This window comes from Durio zibethinus, chromosome 23 (assembly GCF_047325235.1).
Source record: "Durio zibethinus cultivar Kanyao isolate XHJ-2024 chromosome 23, ASM4732523v1, whole genome shotgun sequence".
Lineage (NCBI taxonomy): Eukaryota > Viridiplantae > Streptophyta > Magnoliopsida > Malvales > Malvaceae > Durio > Durio zibethinus.
This window is the reverse complement of record NC_143184.1, coordinates 13,244,964-13,262,084: the sequence shown is the minus strand read 5'-3', so window position 1 is coordinate 13,262,084 and position 17,121 is coordinate 13,244,964. Positions and strand designations below refer to the sequence as shown.

At 27.9% G+C, this 17,121-nt stretch overlaps 1 protein-coding gene and 1 pseudogene across 4 annotated transcripts; one reads left to right on the top strand and one right to left on the bottom strand.

The window, feature by feature from the left end:
• The first annotated feature begins 4,367 nt into the window (after positions 1-4,367).
• On the top strand, positions 4,368-7,121 carry LOC111313210 (protein PLASTID MOVEMENT IMPAIRED 2-like; annotated as a pseudogene). The gene is made up of 3 exons (XR_016332584.1): positions 4,368-4,585; positions 4,770-4,899; positions 5,008-7,121. The product of XR_016332584.1 is annotated as a protein PLASTID MOVEMENT IMPAIRED 2-like (transcript).
• Positions 7,122-7,907: 786 nt separating this feature from the next.
• LOC111313607 (Octicosapeptide/Phox/Bem1p family protein) lies at positions 7,908-11,835 on the bottom strand. 3 transcript variants are annotated; one of them, XM_089752987.1, is made up of 3 exons: positions 11,080-11,828; positions 9,474-10,411; positions 7,908-8,108 (listed from the first exon to the last, which is right to left on the bottom strand). In XM_089752987.1, exons 1-2 carry the CDS (start codon positions 11,826-11,828, stop codon positions 9,559-9,561), a joined length of 1,602 nt encoding a protein of 533 aa, XP_089609113.1. In that variant the 3' UTR covers positions 7,908-8,108; positions 9,474-9,558. The 3 variants fall into 3 exon arrangements, with proteins under 3 accessions (XP_089609113.1, XP_089609112.1, XP_022770016.2); XM_089752986.1 differs by lacking the exon at positions 7,908-8,108 and adding an exon at positions 8,619-8,920 and having other exon boundaries at positions 11,080-11,827; XM_022914281.2 differs by lacking the exon at positions 7,908-8,108 and having other exon boundaries at positions 9,195-10,411; positions 11,080-11,835.
• Positions 11,836-17,121: the final 5,286 nt, after the last annotated feature.

Below are 17,121 nucleotides of genomic sequence, written 5' to 3'. Positions count from 1 at the left end.
GTTAATCCATTAACCTAAGGTTTTTTAGAACATTTCAATTGTGAAATTAATCAAGGTTGATATGTGTGTTTATTTTGTATAAAAATAATTAAAATTTAAAGATAATTAGGTTTCACACATTTTAACAATATTGTGGGATTATTTTTATTCTAACATTCAATGAAAGAGGCTTTCAGTAAAAGAGCTTTTAATTAAGGTATTTATAGCAAAAAAAAAACTTTCAATTCACCAAAATAGATCTTCAATTAAACAACCTTCAGTGAAATAACTTTTAGTGAAGAAATCATATTACTTATTTTGGATTACCTCAATATTAGATTTGATAGTGTATTGTAGTGTAGCCACATGGAGGTCAATTAATCCCACTCAATTCTTAAAAAATTTAATTTAGCATTAGTATTTTAATAAAATTTTGTGCAATTTACTAATTTTGATCTCATTAAAATTAATGAAAATCTAAAAAAAAAAGGGTAAACATTTATTAAAAAAATAATATTTATATTATATATATGATTATAAATTTTTTACTTGATACAATTTGACCACTAATTAAAATATTTGATTAAAATGTTAAAATGTGATATATTTTCAAATATATTATCACATATATTAATGTTTGACTTTTAATTATTTGAAAATATTATTTATTTGCTAATGAAACCTTGTCTCAATCTTAAGAAGGAAGCTTTAAGTTCCATCAAATGTTGATTTTAGATTGCTTGGTGGTTAATTTGATTTTCTTAAGGTTGTTAATTAAGTAATATATTTTATAGTCTTTAAACTTAAAATGTTTTATTTTAACATTTTGTTAACAATATAATGTATATATAATAATATGTATATATAATAAAGTTAGGTGATGTTTGATATATAAGATTATGATATGATAGAATAAATTAATATTATGAATATGATTAGATTAAATAATATCATCATATCTTATATTTGATGAGTGCAAGAATTAAAATAGGATAATTTATTTATTGATTAAAATTATGCATTTTTAAAATTTATATAATTTAAATTATTGATATAATTTTTAAAGGTATAATAAGATATGTAAGTTTAATATCATAGATTAAAAATAATCTCTTACATTTTCAAATAATAGTTATCCTATTGGCATAATATAGCAAATCCTTCCAATAATTTAATCTTTTTATTTAAATACATAACAAACAAATTATAGGATAATTAAGATTTTATTCTTTAACTAATCTTATGTGTCAAATATAACATTAAAATATGACCTCAATAAAAATTCTTTTGGCTATGCCTATAATTACCTATAAAATAATTTTACTAACACTTAAAGAAATAACATGCTAATAACCAAAATCAAAATAAATTATATACACTTTAAAACCTTTCTTTTGCTAGTACAAGAATAGCAAATCTGTAAAACTCTGTTTGTATCAGAAAAATTGATTTTTAAAATGTATTTTTTGAAAAAAAAAAAGATTTTTTTATTATTTGGATGACTCAACAAAAATTATTTTTTGTCATTTAGTTGTCTTTTGTTTTTTTAAATAATATTGACATAACTATTAAAATATTAAAAATTATTAATTATTAAAATTATTAATACTAAAAAATAATTATATTTTGTATTAAAATATTATATTAAGATTAAACTATTATAACAAAACTATTTATTATTTATATTAATATTTTAAAATATTTTAAATGATATTATTATTTTTAAAATATTTTTTATTAATGTAATAACATTAAAATAGTAATATTTATTATTTAAATATTAAAAATACTTATACTATTAAAATAGTTATATTTTATGTTGAAATTATCTATTCTTATATATCATAACAAATTATCATTTATTTTTATTTATTATTAAAACAGTAATATAAATACATTAGTCAATAAAATATAAAAATAATATACAAATTGATTGATTAAAAATGTTTGTATTATTAAAATAATATTATTATTTTAAATTAATATTTATTACCAATATAATAAAAATATTATTTACTATATTAATATTTAATACTAAAATAATATAATACTATTTATTATTCAAATATTAAAAATATTTATGTTTCATAATCTACAATATAAAATATTTAATATTAAAATATCAAAAGACTTTTAATGTTGACATTTTAATTTTTTCATTAAAATTAATTAAAAATATTTTTTATTAATATAATAATATTTTTTATTAGATCAAATCTAATATGATCTTCAAATATCACATCCAAGATTTGTCCTGAGAAGAACTATAAAATATTTAAAATTAAATATTAGAAGATTTTTAGTATCAATAATTTTATGTAAAATTAAATAAAAATATTTATTATTAATATAATAATACTTTAAGTCCAATGAAATTATACATAAATTTAAAAAATTATGTTTAAAGTCAACTTGTGTAAAAAACTATACTAACGAACTTGATAAATAATTATTTTTATAAATAATTTTTTAAAAAAATTATCATTTTCTTTTCAAAATTAGAAGACAATTTATAAAAAAATATCTCATTTTTATTAATTAATAAATATTTTTTGTTGATCAATTAATTTTTTTTTCAAATAAATATAAAAAATAATTTTTAAATATCATTTTTCATGAAATACGCTCAGCCTAAAATGAAAAACAAAGGAAGTTGGTTGCGAAAAGAAAATGGGTGGAAGCACTCAGGCCTTTATCAACGTTTTACGAATAAAGTTGAATGGCATTTACTCTAAAGGTGATAATGTTTAAATCAGATCAGATTAAATTTTTTTTTAGTATTACATAATATTATAAATTTTTAAAATTTAATTTGAATTTGAATTAAATTAAATTAAATTTTATGAATTCGATTTAGTTTAAGTTATTAATTTTTAAAATTTAATTTTTTTTATTTTTATATATTATTTTAATTTAAAATTTTAATATATTTAAATAAATTTTGATATAAAAATATTATTTTTATTTTATAAAAATTAAAAATATATATATAAATTAAAAATATATATAATTTAATTCGATTTAATTTTTTTTATTTTGAACTTAATATACACATTCAATTTAAATTTAATATACATATTTAATTTTTAAATTTGATCCAAATAAATAAAAAAAATCGATCCAATTTAATATAAATAATATAATTTCAAATTGATTTTTGATATTTCGATTTTTTTTTTCATCCTAATTTACTCTTCTTGCCAGTGATGTGGATTAGCTTCTAAAATCGTGGTTGCTCGGTTACCTTTGATTGCTGTGACAGTTTTAGCTCTGTCGTTACCTCGAAGCACAATAAAGTTGCCTTTTGCCTCTTATCTCCTTGATTAAATTGACAACTGGTTTCTCTTTGTTTTTTCTTTTGATTTATCTGATTTTTTTTTTTCAAAAGTTTTCAAAAAATTATATGTATTGTGATTTGATTTTTAAATTTATTTGATATTATTTTTATATTATTATATAAACTAATTGAATTAAATAATTTTAAATAAAATAATTTTTAAATTCATCTATGCAGCTTGTTTGCTCACCACAGCCTCTTCCTCTCGTAATATTCCCTCTGTCTTAACATTGACAATAGGCCAGTAATCATGTTAAAACTTGTAGGATTATGTCAGCTTAACAAACAAAGCCCATTGATGTATTGTCTATGGAAGTTGGAGAAAAAACAATGATTTTTCCGGACAATTTCATGTCTCTTCATAGTTTGTCCCATTTTCTACACTTGCCAGTTGCCAACTAGATACCGAGGTTTCTTTATTGGATGTTTTAAATATTTATTTGCCTGAATATTCCCCTCATGGCCAAAAACAGCCTAATTTCTATACCAAAACATAAAGCTTTGACAAATAATTGGTGCTAAAATGGGTAACAAAAATTATTTTAAATACAATATTTGACAAAATACAAAAAATCTATAAAAGTAATATAACTTTAAATTTTAACAAAATCATATATAAATTTGATAAAAATAAAAATGACTAATATTATGAATAATTCATAAAATATAGTAAAAATTTTAATTTTAAAAATATCTAATTTTATATTTAAATTATAAATTTATCTATTAATATAATATTTTATGAATTATTTGTTTATTACGTATCATTATTTAAAGTTAATTACATTAAGAATAAAATTTATATTAATTAATATTTCATAATTCACGTATCATATTAAAAAAATTTTAAATTTAAATATTATATTAAATATTTTATTAAAATTTAAAAACTATTCATAATATTAATTTAAATTAAAAATATATTTTATTTTTAAAATATTAAAAAATTTATGATATAATAATTTTTATATTTTACATTATGCTCTTATATGCAATCAAATAGAAAAACACGAATGACGAGTTGTAACAAAAGCGATGGCTGCCGTTGCATCCAAGAATAACATTAGCCACTCATCAGCATTCACACTATTGTTTTTTCCTGTCTGCCGTTTTACATTGTATTCCATTTCCTTGGTATTTGCCTCATTGGACTTAACGACCTTTGCATTATAACTCATCCCAAAAGCACTTTCCTTCCAACAATTTGCAATATCATTACAGGTTTCCAGGCACCAGTTTCTGTGTTCTAACTCAACTTACAATTTCTTGGTATGTTCTCAATCTACTTCTTGTTAACTCTACATCTTTTCTTACATAGGTTTAACTTCCTTTTTCAGTCTCAGTTTGCCCATTTTTAATCTCTTTGCCTTGTGGGAAGATTCTGCTGAGTGGGAATTCCAGGCCTATGTTTGAGTATTTTATACATTTTGTTTTGGATTTGTCAATGGAACAGGTTAAAAATGAATAGAAGGAATGAAGAAAGAAGAAGAAATGGATCAGTTAAAGCTGCTGTTAGTATGTATGGAGAGAGGATTCCTGTTGGTAATTCTTCATTGAAGAAACCCCAGGAGGATTTTCCAGAGGTATAATTTTCCTACTACTATGAAAACCCTCTTGCTTTTTATGCAATGGAATTTATAATTTTTCAATCTGACTGACAAAGTTGTCATTGTGGGATAATAACTGTTAAGAATCCTTCTTCAAGAGCAAGAGAGCTTCGTAAGGCAAGAAGGGATACGAGTCGATACAAAGAGAGTAGAAGAGCTGCAGAATCAGATAAGGTTAAAGCAGAATCTGAACTCTTTCGTGCAAGGAAAACTGTTAAGGAGCTGGCTTCAATGATTGAGGAATCAAATTTTAAGGCTAAGGCAAGGATGAGAGACATTGAATCTTTAAGGATGAATGGAAATCTTGAACAGAAGGCATTGGCTGTCAGCGGCACTGACAGTTATCAGTATGCAGAAGTTATGAGAGAACTGGAATTGGTGAAACAAGAATTGAGTAAACTTAAGCTTGACATGGCTTATGTTATGGGAGAGAAAGCAAGAGCAGAGAAGGATTTGGAAAACTCAAGCTTGAAAATGTGGTCTAATGCTAGCTCTGTTGAAGCGCTCAGGAAGCAAATTGAGGCAGCTAATGAGGAACATGTGCTGGTTGAATTGGCCCGGATTGAGGCTCTGAAAGAAGTTGGAGAAATTGAAGCTCAAACAGAAAAAGGAGCCGGTGAATTCTCATTTAGTATGGAGGAAACAAAGACGAAAATGAAGGACACAATTGAAGAGATTGATCAATCCAAAGAGTTGGAACAAAATTTGGCTGTAACTTTGTCTGATATTAATCTCTTTGAAGATGAGCTAAAGCAAGTTAAGAAACTAGACAAAATGGTTCAAAGAAGTGATGGCTTGAAGCAACCAGATCACAGTTTTCAAAATGCTGAGGACCTGGAACCTTCACCTTCTTTAGAGTCAGTCATAAAAGAGTTGGAGGCTGCTAAGAAAGAATTGGCTGCAACTAGAGAAGAAGGTTTTCAGTATGCATCCTCTATGGATATCATAAGAAATGAGCTGAAACATGTAAAAGAAGAAACAGCACGGTCGAAAAAAACAGAAGAAAAAGCAGATTTGAAAGTTCAAAGTCTCAATTCAAAGCTACTCGGAGCAAAATCCAAGTTGGAATCAGTAATTGCAGCCGAAGAAAAGGCGAAATCAATTGTGACCAATCTTTCCCTCACCCTTGAACGGTTAATGACAGAAACAGAGGCATCAAAGAAAGAGAAGGTGCTTATTACTGAAGACATTGCAACTATTAAGGCAGAAATCCAGAAAACTGAGTCTCAAATAGACTCAACTGAGGAAAGATTGCAGGCAGCTATGCAAGAACTTGAGGCAGTTAAGTCATCAGAAGGTTTAGCTCTAGAAAAGTTGAGATATCTCATAGAGACTACAATGCAATCTAGAGCTTCAGCATCAAACCAGAGTTCCACAATCACTATCTCAAAATTTGAGTACGAGTATTTAACTGGACGTGTGGTTGGAGCTGAAGAAATTGCTGATAAGAAGGTTGCTGCAGCACAGGCATGGATTGAAGCTTTAAAGGCAGGTGAGAGGAAGATATTGATGAAAACTGAAATAGCTCACAGAGATCTTAGAGAGATGAGAGTAGAGGAGGAGCATGAGGTATATGGAACGGAGAGGTCACTTTCAGCAAAAAAAAATGATACAGAAAGAATTAAGGGACTGGAGACAGACTCATGAGAAAAATGTGGATACACAAAACAGGCAATCACCATTTCACAGAAGATCCATGAAAAGCAATGGTAATTCGACCCCATTAGCACAAGCAAAGTTTCCTAAGCCTGCATCGCCTCCAATACAGGTGAGTGGATCAGCACCATTCATCATTAAAAAGAAAAGAACGATGATGCCAAATTTAGCCTAGTTTTTTAGCAGTAAGGAAGTTGACAAAGATGTGTGTAAAGTGCAGGTAAATCTTTGTGTTTAAAATGGAAAATGTTGCATACTACAAGCATTTGATGCCTAACAGTTGAAGTGGTGTTTTCTCAATAACTGCTTGCTTTCCAAGTTTCTTATGCGCTCGCATTTCTTAACAAAAACTTGATATTCAACAGAGTGATTGAGGCATTACAAATGCAATTGTGGCTGAGTTTCTGTGAAAGTCATGTAAATGACTGCAGACTACTTGTTTACAGGATAGAATAATTGTTCCATCCCAAGTAGTGGTTTTACATGTTCACGTCCCCTTTACCTTGCTTAATTGTTGATTCAGCTTTAATATGGCATTTACAGACCGAAATATCGCATTTGATTTAAAAGGAATGTGTTATTCTCATTCATCCTTTATTCTTCAAGTTTTAATATTTTCTCAAAGTGACTCTGCTTCTAAATCAAGAACATAATCGGGAAAGATTTTTTTTTTTTTTTATATTTATATGTACCGAACATGTGTGCTCTGCAGTAGTGAATTTATTGGAGACGACAGTTTCACAGAAATTTACAGACAACCAAACAATACTCCTCCACAAAATTAAGGCAGCATGTACAAGACCATTACAGTAATTATAAGAAGCCCAGTTCCACATAGACGATCCGAATTTTGGACTTAAACCAATGGTTAATTAAATAATTTTTGTTATAATCCTACTTTAGGAGCAAATAATTCCGATTTAAACCTGCTCACTATATACACAACTGAAATGTGGGGGTTTGAATAATTTATTTTGCTTTCAACATGGTATAGGCAAACAGGTTTAGATATGTAGCATTAATACTCCGGCTGAACGTTAAGAAATGAAAGTTAAACCAGAAAATGAATACAAAACAGATCTGTGTTTCAGGTAGTGTTTTTCAATTTCAAGTACATCTAATACACTGTTCCTAATGAACTCTTTTTTTCTTTTTTAAGTATGACGATGGATTCCTGAAAATCTCAATATATAGCTAACTCCACAATCTCTATACAATCAAAGTTAGTAGCATAAGCAAAATATTTCATTCGTTTGATTCTTTGAAATTCTATTGTTAAGCTTATAAGGAATCAATAAATCATACATACACTCAGCAATGAATAATTCAGTATTGAGATTGAAATTATAGCTAGTAGAAAACAAAACAAGGGCTCATGACGGCATCAAGGTCCAGGAACTCTAGAATTAATGCAGAGAAAAGTTTTTCAGATTTCTAAATTAAACCAAGCATTCAAGGACTCTGGACCTCTGGTTGTGCAATTTTACAGCTTCAACCCGAGCTTAGTCAGTAGAATATGGCCATGAATCCTACAAGAAACATGGAATGCAATTTCTAGTTCACTACTCAGTAAATAAGCAGGGGGTTAACATTAAAATTCTATCCAAAGAAATAAAGCTAATCGCTGTTTCTTTCCATTTGCAGCATTAGTTCCTGAAACTAAAGATAACCTATGCTGGATTAACGTTTGATATTCTGGGTTTACATTTAATGCAATGTCATCTCACTAATAAATAAATTTTTTAAAAATATTAATTTTTTGTATATTTATTTTAAAAATTGATATTTATACATTAATAAAATGACATTATCCAATTGACTGACAATAAATAAAATTTATATACTGACGATGTATCAAATATAAACTCATACTAAGATAAAATGAAATGAATAAGTTTGAAAAATATTAAATGATCAACTGAAGTGGTTTTACTACGGAAACAGTGTTAAGGCTGGCGAATTATGAAAGGTTAAAAACATGGTATGGAAAGAATACCTACTAATATGTCCAGTCTCAACTGTTACAGAAACAACAATAGTTAATTTGAAGAAAAGTTATATAATAAATCTAAAGGAGTCAAATATCAATGGAACCAGTTTTGGTTACTTAAACATTGAAAAAAAACCTTCTTTGCATCAAGGATTTAAGTTTTGGCTACAAGAGGACATGTGGTTGAGAAAGAAATATTAAAATTAATGTTCAACAAGAAGGACCTCTTTCATCAAGAGGTTTAGTGGTGAAAGCAGCAAATGCAGATGGCAAGAAAATGGGTTGCCTGGTTCCCATTTCCAGAAGATTCCAGCCAAGATGAGTGTTTGCCAAAATGATGAAAACACACAGCTGTAGACCCACAATCAAAAAGACAAGAATAACTGTCAAAATCATGGCAGATGTAGGGTTGGTAGTCCTCATATGCAACTAATCGCAGTTTTAGCAAGCAATAAACATAGATAGGGGTAACTATTTGCACCAAGAGTGGAACTGTAATAAACTCTACACCTATAATGATTGTAATTTGAATAGTTAACAACATATAGACAAAAAATATCCCTTTTGCTTTCTCTTTACAGTCAGAAGTATCTATTTGTGCTTTTAGAAAAGAGATAGGCAAATATTCAACATCCATAATGAAAAGCCTCATTCCATTAGTAAGATTACATAACCAAAGGTTCTATTTTTCAGAAAAGGGATGAGTGCACCCTCATTTACTAACAAAACCAAGATCAGGAGAGACAATTCAACCATACAACACTTTGTGTGGAATACTATAATCTCAAGAACATTCGAGAAAAACAAATAAACAAATCAAACAAACAAAAAAAGGAACAAAACAAGTAAGTTAAAAGAAGAAACACCATATTGTCTATTTAGATGGCAGGCAGGTTACACATACCACTACCAAAATCAGAACCAAGGTAGAACGACCAAAAGTTACCAAGACACCACTACCAAAATTGTTTTCCCTGTTGGAGAACGAATCATTGTGGTTCTGATGTTCTGATCTGTTGCTCAGCATTGATTGTATGTAACTTTGCCAGAGCCTCAGACAAAAGTAATGTTGTGGCTTTGGTCATGGTTTGGTACTTTGAAGGCAACATTGGGGGTGGAGGCTGAGATTTGTATATTTGTACACGAGCAGGGTCATCATCAACTTTGTTAGTGTAATTGGCTGTTTCACCAGCAGCAACACCAAATGATTGAGGTTGGTGCTGAATTTGAGCACCTGCAAGCATTGTTTCTGTTTCGGTATGTGGTGCACGAATAACTGGATGTGCTGCTGGAATGTTTTTGCATTGTTGTGAGGTTAACTCAGCTACAGGTTGAGTTACCGTTGCAACCTCCTTGAGAACCATTTGAGTTGGAATCCACGAAGCATTTGGTTGAGTTTGGGGCTGACCAGAGCCAATACTAGATGCCTGAATCATACCATGCTCCACAGGTATATTGTAAGATTGAGTTGGGGCAACAGGAAAGTAATACAGTGGGTAGGGTTGATTGGTCTGATAATAGAGATGTTGTTGCTGCAGCACCGGATGATACATAGGGTAATATGATGTAACTGGCTGTATTCCAGGCATATTTTGCGGCACGTAATGGGTACCCTCGCGAATAAATAGTTTTGGCTGCTGAGGTAGATCCATCAGATTTAATGGAAACCCAGACGCCTGAATTGGTTTATGCATCTCAATCCCAAAGGAAGGATCAGCAATTTTCTTGTCTGATTCAAAAGGGTTCAATGAGACTTTATTATCTATTGCAGCAATGGGGCAAACTTGGTCTTGACAAGTTCCAGTCTGCACACTAGGAACAGCACTCCCAACACAATCATCACTGTTGGAAAGACAGACAAAAATTATAAAATCAATAACCGAACCAGCACAATAAAAGTGCATCATCAAAGGAAGCAAAAGAGTATCAAATTATTGACCTTGAAGATATACGGTGTTAAACTTCAAAGGTCAATCTACAGCAGCTAGTAGTGTCATTTCAGTTCTATCTGAAACAAACTGACTATGATAAAAGTTGCTACCTATCCCAACAAGTTTAAGCAGCAATTTTTTAATTTAGAAATTTGATTATCAAGTTTTTCATCCCTTCTATTTGAGATTTAAACATAACATTCAAGCCTTTTCCTATCAGATTAAGCCTTTGGGATACCTGTTTACTCAAACTATCTATGTACTAATGAGTTCATTCCCTATTCCTTCCCTTAAAAAACTTCAGTTTTCTATCATATTCGCCTCCCCTCATTAACCAAGAGGAATCAAAACAATAGGAATCACCAAAATCTCCTCAAACTTTTTCTTTTCTGGGTTCTTTTTATTTTCTCAGAAGGCTCAAATAATATGGGTCCCAGCTTACCTCTTTAGCGAAATAGGAGCATGAAGCAAAAACAAAAGGTAATTAAAAAAAAAATGAAATGCTCATTTACACTGTAAAATTACTTTCATTTCACATATAAAAAAGACCCAAAAAAAAAAAAAAACTCTTTTTTTAACCTTGGTATTGAATCTGATGAGGGTTTGATTGGAGGCAAATTGGACAAAGAAAGCGAAGAAGAAGTAGAGCCAAAAGAAGAAGTTTCCAAAACAATAGACTCAGCTTGTTCACCACTTTCCCCTCCAAATCCCACTCTTGCACTCCTCAAAGCATCAATAAACCAACTCTCCCTTTTGGGATGACTCAACTCAGCGTTACCGCCATTGACAACTGGAAAAAGAAATAGTCTGATACGTGAAGGAGTAGCAGTATTAGAAGAAAGTCTGCTATGCTCTTCTAACATGATTTGAAGATCATCATCAGTTGAGATGGAAATGAGTGAGTCGAGGTCGTGACCAGGAAGTTGGTATTTGAGAACAAACGGGGTGGCGACGTGGAGGACGGTAGAAAGGTGGGTGGTGAGAGAAGAAAGAGTAAGGGTGGCGGTGGTGGTGGTGGTGGTGGTGGGGAAAGTGATGATGCGGTTTTCACCGCCGGCGTAGTAAAGGGATTTGGTCTGTGGGCGTGGGATTATGTGGCCGCCGTGGCTACACATTAGACGTAGCTTAGGGGTGGTGGGAGGTGGATCCATGGCGGTGGAAAAAGGGAAAGTCTTGGGTTTTGGGCGGCGGTTGGGCTTGTGCTGTGGGAGTTGGTTAAGCAATTTTGGAAAGAAAATTGTCAAAGAAATCGGTGTTTTGTAAGGAAAGAAAAGTAATTTTGGAAAGATAAAAGGTTGTATGAGGGGTGACAAGTGGTGTAAGCACATACGAGCCATGTCATCGATTGGAGGGTAGCGGTGACGGAGATTAATGCGGCCATGCTTGCGTTAGATGTAAGCATTGTGGAAGCACAATCAGCTCCGCTTTTGAGTCAATAAATAAAATAAGATCTAGATCAAATTCGAAGTTCTCAAATTTGTTCAAAATTTTGTCTAAAAAGGACAAATTTGTTGGAACTCCTAATTTTAATTTTGATCGATGAATTAATCAATTATATTATCATCTTAGGCTCATTTAAAATTAGATACATGATGTTTAAATTAAATTAGATTCAATTCAATTAACTTTGATTCGAATTTTTTAAATAATACATAATATTATAAATTTTTAAATTCAAATCGAATCTAAATTGAATTTTTTTTAAATCAATATGAACTGAATTTTATCAGTTTAATTCAGTTTATTAATTTTTAAATTTTTTATATATTATTTTAATAAAAATTTTAATATATTTAAATAGATTTATATATATAATAAGTTTTTTTATTTTATATAAAAATTTTAAATATATATAAAAATTAATAAAAATATATAATTTGTTTAATTCAATTCAATTTTTTTTTTATTTTTCATATCTGGATTCAAAATTTAATTTGAACTTAATATATAAGTTTATTACTCAAATTTGATTTTAAAAAAAAAAATTGATCAAATTAAATCAAACACTATAATTTAAAATTAATTTTTTATTTTTTCAAATTTTTTTCTCTTCCCTATTTGAAATCAACTATATCTCCTAAGAGAGATAGTTGCAATAATAATTTGTGTCAATTGCACAAAACACTCGTGTCGACGTCAATGATTAGAAATATTTTGTATTTTTAAACCATTAATCAACTTTAGTTAAGAGTGTCAATCTCTGATAACATAATAAAAAACTTATGTTGGTGGGATTACAGTCCAACCAATAGAGAGAGAATCAATAGATTCTTTTTTGGGATTGATTCATCTTTCTCGAACGTAGCATACAACTATCTATTGTACTATGCTTTTCTAAGTATGCTTATTCCTCCCTTCTTCCTTACCATGGCAAGTATTTGTGAAATAAGAAATAACTATGATGGGAAGAAAAAAAAAAGGGCATTAAGAAATAACATTATAAGATTCTTTTATATACCTACCCCCATTTCAAGTCAAGAGATAAATAAATAGATACATCTCAAGGAACTTAATAAAATATTGATAAAATTAAATATAAAATAAAATATGTCACAATATAATATAATTTTTAAATAAATACATTTTTTTTATAATTTATTCATAATGAAAATTTATCTCAATTGTTCATTAGCGGTGTTATATAAGGGATTTTTTTAAAAAAAGTTTCTCTTATACCAATCAAAAATGTTAAAAAATAATATAAGTTAATGATGATACAAATTTTTTTTATAATGAGATTACATTTGTATTATTAAGTAACTAACTATGTATGAAATAATTATTATATTGAGTATAACAAAACAATCATATATAAATTGGATCAAACTTATATATAATATATATTATGGAGATAATTAAAGAAAAAATTGTAGCTAGTAAGTGTGATAACAACAAAGTGAAGACAAAATTTCAATAAAAAAACAAGTCGCAAATTAAAATTAAAATAAGATTGAAAATATGACTAATTAAAAAAAAGGTAAATTACATAAATATACCTTGAAGTTTAAAGCGATTTGAGTTTGTCCCTTTGAGGTTTAAAAAGAGATATTTAATTACCCTGAGCTGTGTATCTATAACATTCCATTAATTTTTATTAACGCTATTAACGCCTAGTCAATAAATCATAGCTCTTTCCTCACATTTTTTTTTGTTTGTTATTTCTCAAACTCAAAGTTTTCAAAGAAAAATTGGACTGAAAGCATGAATTTTTTACAATTCAACAACTAGGGGATTAAATGTTGGAAAAGTATATTATTGTGGTGTGTGTTGCCAGTTAATCTTCTCCTTCTTCCTCTTTTCATCTCTGTTTTAAAAGCTAAAAAATTTTTTAAAAATTCAAATCGAAATTCACAGAAAAAACCCTTGCTGATAAGTTGTTATGGCTGTTATGTGGATTTGTGGTTACTTTATAGGTTTATTGGGTATGAGTAATTTATGGTGGATTTAAGTTCTGTGAGTTTTTTCTAGTGGTTATTAGGTTTACTTCTAAGTTTCTTTTAGGCTATTTGTTCTGTTAATGGTAGTCCCTGAAAATTGGTATGGCTACTGAATGAAAATTAATTATTTATTTGATGCTTGATATAATTCTTAATAGCAAAAATTTCATTCCCAAAAAGACACAACTTAAAATTTGCATACAAACAGATAAGTAAAAAAATTAAAAATCTCAAACAAGAACAATCAACATAGCTAAAGAACACCATTAACAGGAACATCCAAAAGCAAAATAAAAAATTTAGGTCTTAGTTTGATATTGCTTTTTTAGTTTTTTTAAGAAGAGTTTTTCAGTGATTTTGGATTTGGTTGTTTTCAAGATTTTCTTTTTAGAGTAAAAGAATGAGGCATTATTGGTAGAAAAAAGTGTTACAGCACAATGGGTTTTTTTACTTTAGCATTGGGGTTTTTTTTTTTTTTTTTTCAGTTTATGGTAATGGTCACTAGTGATGAAGGACAATAGTGATAACCGACAATGATAACACAGTGGATGGTGATGACGAGTTTCAATGAAATATGAGATTTTGTTTTCTTCAATTATAAAAAGAAAGCAAAGAACTTAACTAAAAAAGAAAGAGCTATTGCAAAAAAAAAAAAAAAAAATTGAAGCATTAGAGAGAGGAGAACCAAGAAAAATAAGTTTTATTAAAGACAACTTTTATAGAAAGAGAATTTATTTGATTTTAGAGAGATAAAATGAATTGAAGATGAAGAAAATGAAAATAATAAAAAAAAGTAACGGTTTTGGATATAATATAATAAATAAAAATCACAAAGTAATTAAATGTCATATTTTAAATCTCAGAAGATAAATTTAAATTGCGTTTAACCATAAAATATATATATATGTAATTTATCCTAAAAAAAATAGAAATACAATTTAAAATTTTTTTAGTACTCACAATTTAAACTTATACTCATATTGAAAGAAAATTATTATAACTTTTTAATTAAAATAAATGTAAAAGTGAAGATAAATTTTATTTTTACCTTTTTCTTAATAAATTTTAATAATTTTTAGTGGTGTTTATGTAAAAAATCATTAATTTTTTAATATTAATTATATATAAATTGTTTATTTTTAAAAGTTGAGTGGAGTTAATTGATCAATTGACCCCAGTCTCTCTACGGTGGTTATGCCATTATCGATCCCGCCTTAAAACTCATGGCAACACCTTGCTTCTCTTTCTCCATATCTTTTTCCTATTTCCTTCTTTCTTTATTTTTTCACGATCTTTTCCTTTTTTTTGTTTTTTATTTTTCTTTTTGTTAATTTTGAATAAAAAAATCATATTTTATATTTTTTTGTGAATTTTTATTTAAATGGTGACTTAGCAATGAACTTTACAAATGACGTAGTATTTTTGTTGATACATGTCATGTTATATAAGCAACTTGACTATGTTAGTTAGAAGTATCAAAGTATATAAAGGAATGAAGGTTTGGGTAACTAGATGCAAATGTTATTTTTTTAGATACCATTCCAATGGAAAATGTATATTGTAAGACTATAGGTGTCAAATGTGCTTGGCAGCTTATGACATGACATGATTTGGTACAGCATAGACTGTATTTTGGCACCACGACCCATTGCTAAAATCGTGGGTTGTACCAAGTAAAACTCATATACTTGTGTCAAAACTGGACTAGAGATTTTGGGTCCATTAGGTTGGCACAGCACAACTTGTCAAGGGCCAGTGCCAACACATGACACATGGATTGGCTCAATTTGACACACAAGCACTAATGTGCTATGTTGTATTGACCAATAAATGTTATAAATGAGCATAGTTTACTAGTCTTTAGTTACATTTGATGCTACTCTTTTCGTAAAATAGATGTTCTTTGATTATTTTGACACTTTATGTTAATAATTTTTAGAAATTAAATTGTATCATTAAATCTACTTATAAAATATTTAAACTATTAATAGAAAAAATTATAACTTTTTCATTTTGATTTAACATTTTCTTAAAAAAAATTATGAAATGTATATTATTTAAAAATTGATTATGAAAAAACCAAGAATAAAACAAAATGCGTGATATAAATGAATCCTTATATGGTAAAAATGAAAAATAAAATAATATTGTGATATCTTTTTTTTTTTATTTCAATATGTAATATTAGTGTTTGTTAATTTTCATACTATTTTGGTTGATTCTTTTAACTTTACTAGTAAATATAGATATTTTATTGAATTATATAAATTATGTGCCTCATGTATTTATTTCGTATACTAATTTTTAAAAATAGTTGAAAAATAAAGAAAAAATTCCTAAAAAAATGATAAAAGTTTAAGAAACTATTAATGGACTATGGCTTGATTAGGCTTAAAAAAATAATATCATGCTAAGCATGGCATGGCCCATAAAGTATGTGGGTCAAGTGTCATGCTGGGCAATATTTTCAATTTTTATGAATTGTATCGGTATGACATGTTAAATAATAAAGTTGACGCGACATAACTCATTAACACATGAATTAATTTTATTAATGGACTTGTCGGCCTAGCACAACCTATTTGACACTTATAATAAGAGTCATATTAGTATTTAATATATATATATATTATATATATATAGTATGTGATTTTCCATTAAATGTTTTCAATAGTTAACTTTTAATTAAATATGCTTACGAGGAAAATCAATTGTGTCAAATACGATTTGTACCTTTAAAATTCAAGCTCAAACTTAGATCGTCTATTTAGAATTATTATTAAAATATAAAATATAATTATATTTTAAATATATTTTAAAATTTAAATTTAATAAAAAAATATATTAGTTATTTATATAAGATATTTTTGAACTAAGCTTAAGTTTAAAACATTGTATTTAAGATCAAATTGAGTCGTGAGAAACTTGATTTATAGATACCTATACTTTTAATCATTTTGAAACAAATTAAAAAATTACATAAATTCAAATATTAGGGGCAAATTTGATCTATATTTTTAAATAGAATAATAAATTTTAGATTTTTTCAGCCAAAATTCAAAAGTTTTTTTTGAAGGTAATAAAATTTAGAGTTAAATATATATTTGACCCTTAAACTTTAAAATTTTGGTCACATTGGTAAAGAATTTTTTGTCATATTAGTACCTAAACTTTCAAATGTTAT

Coding starts and splice junctions, on each gene's coding strand:
- LOC111313607 (XM_022914281.2), bottom strand. CDS start 11,828: ATGTGCTTACACCACTTGTCACCCCTCATACAACCTTTTATCTTTCCA. Junction 10,412..11,079: donor TCATCAGATTCAATACCAAG/GTTAAAAAAAGA, acceptor TCTTTCCAACAG/TGATGATTGTGTTGGGAGTG.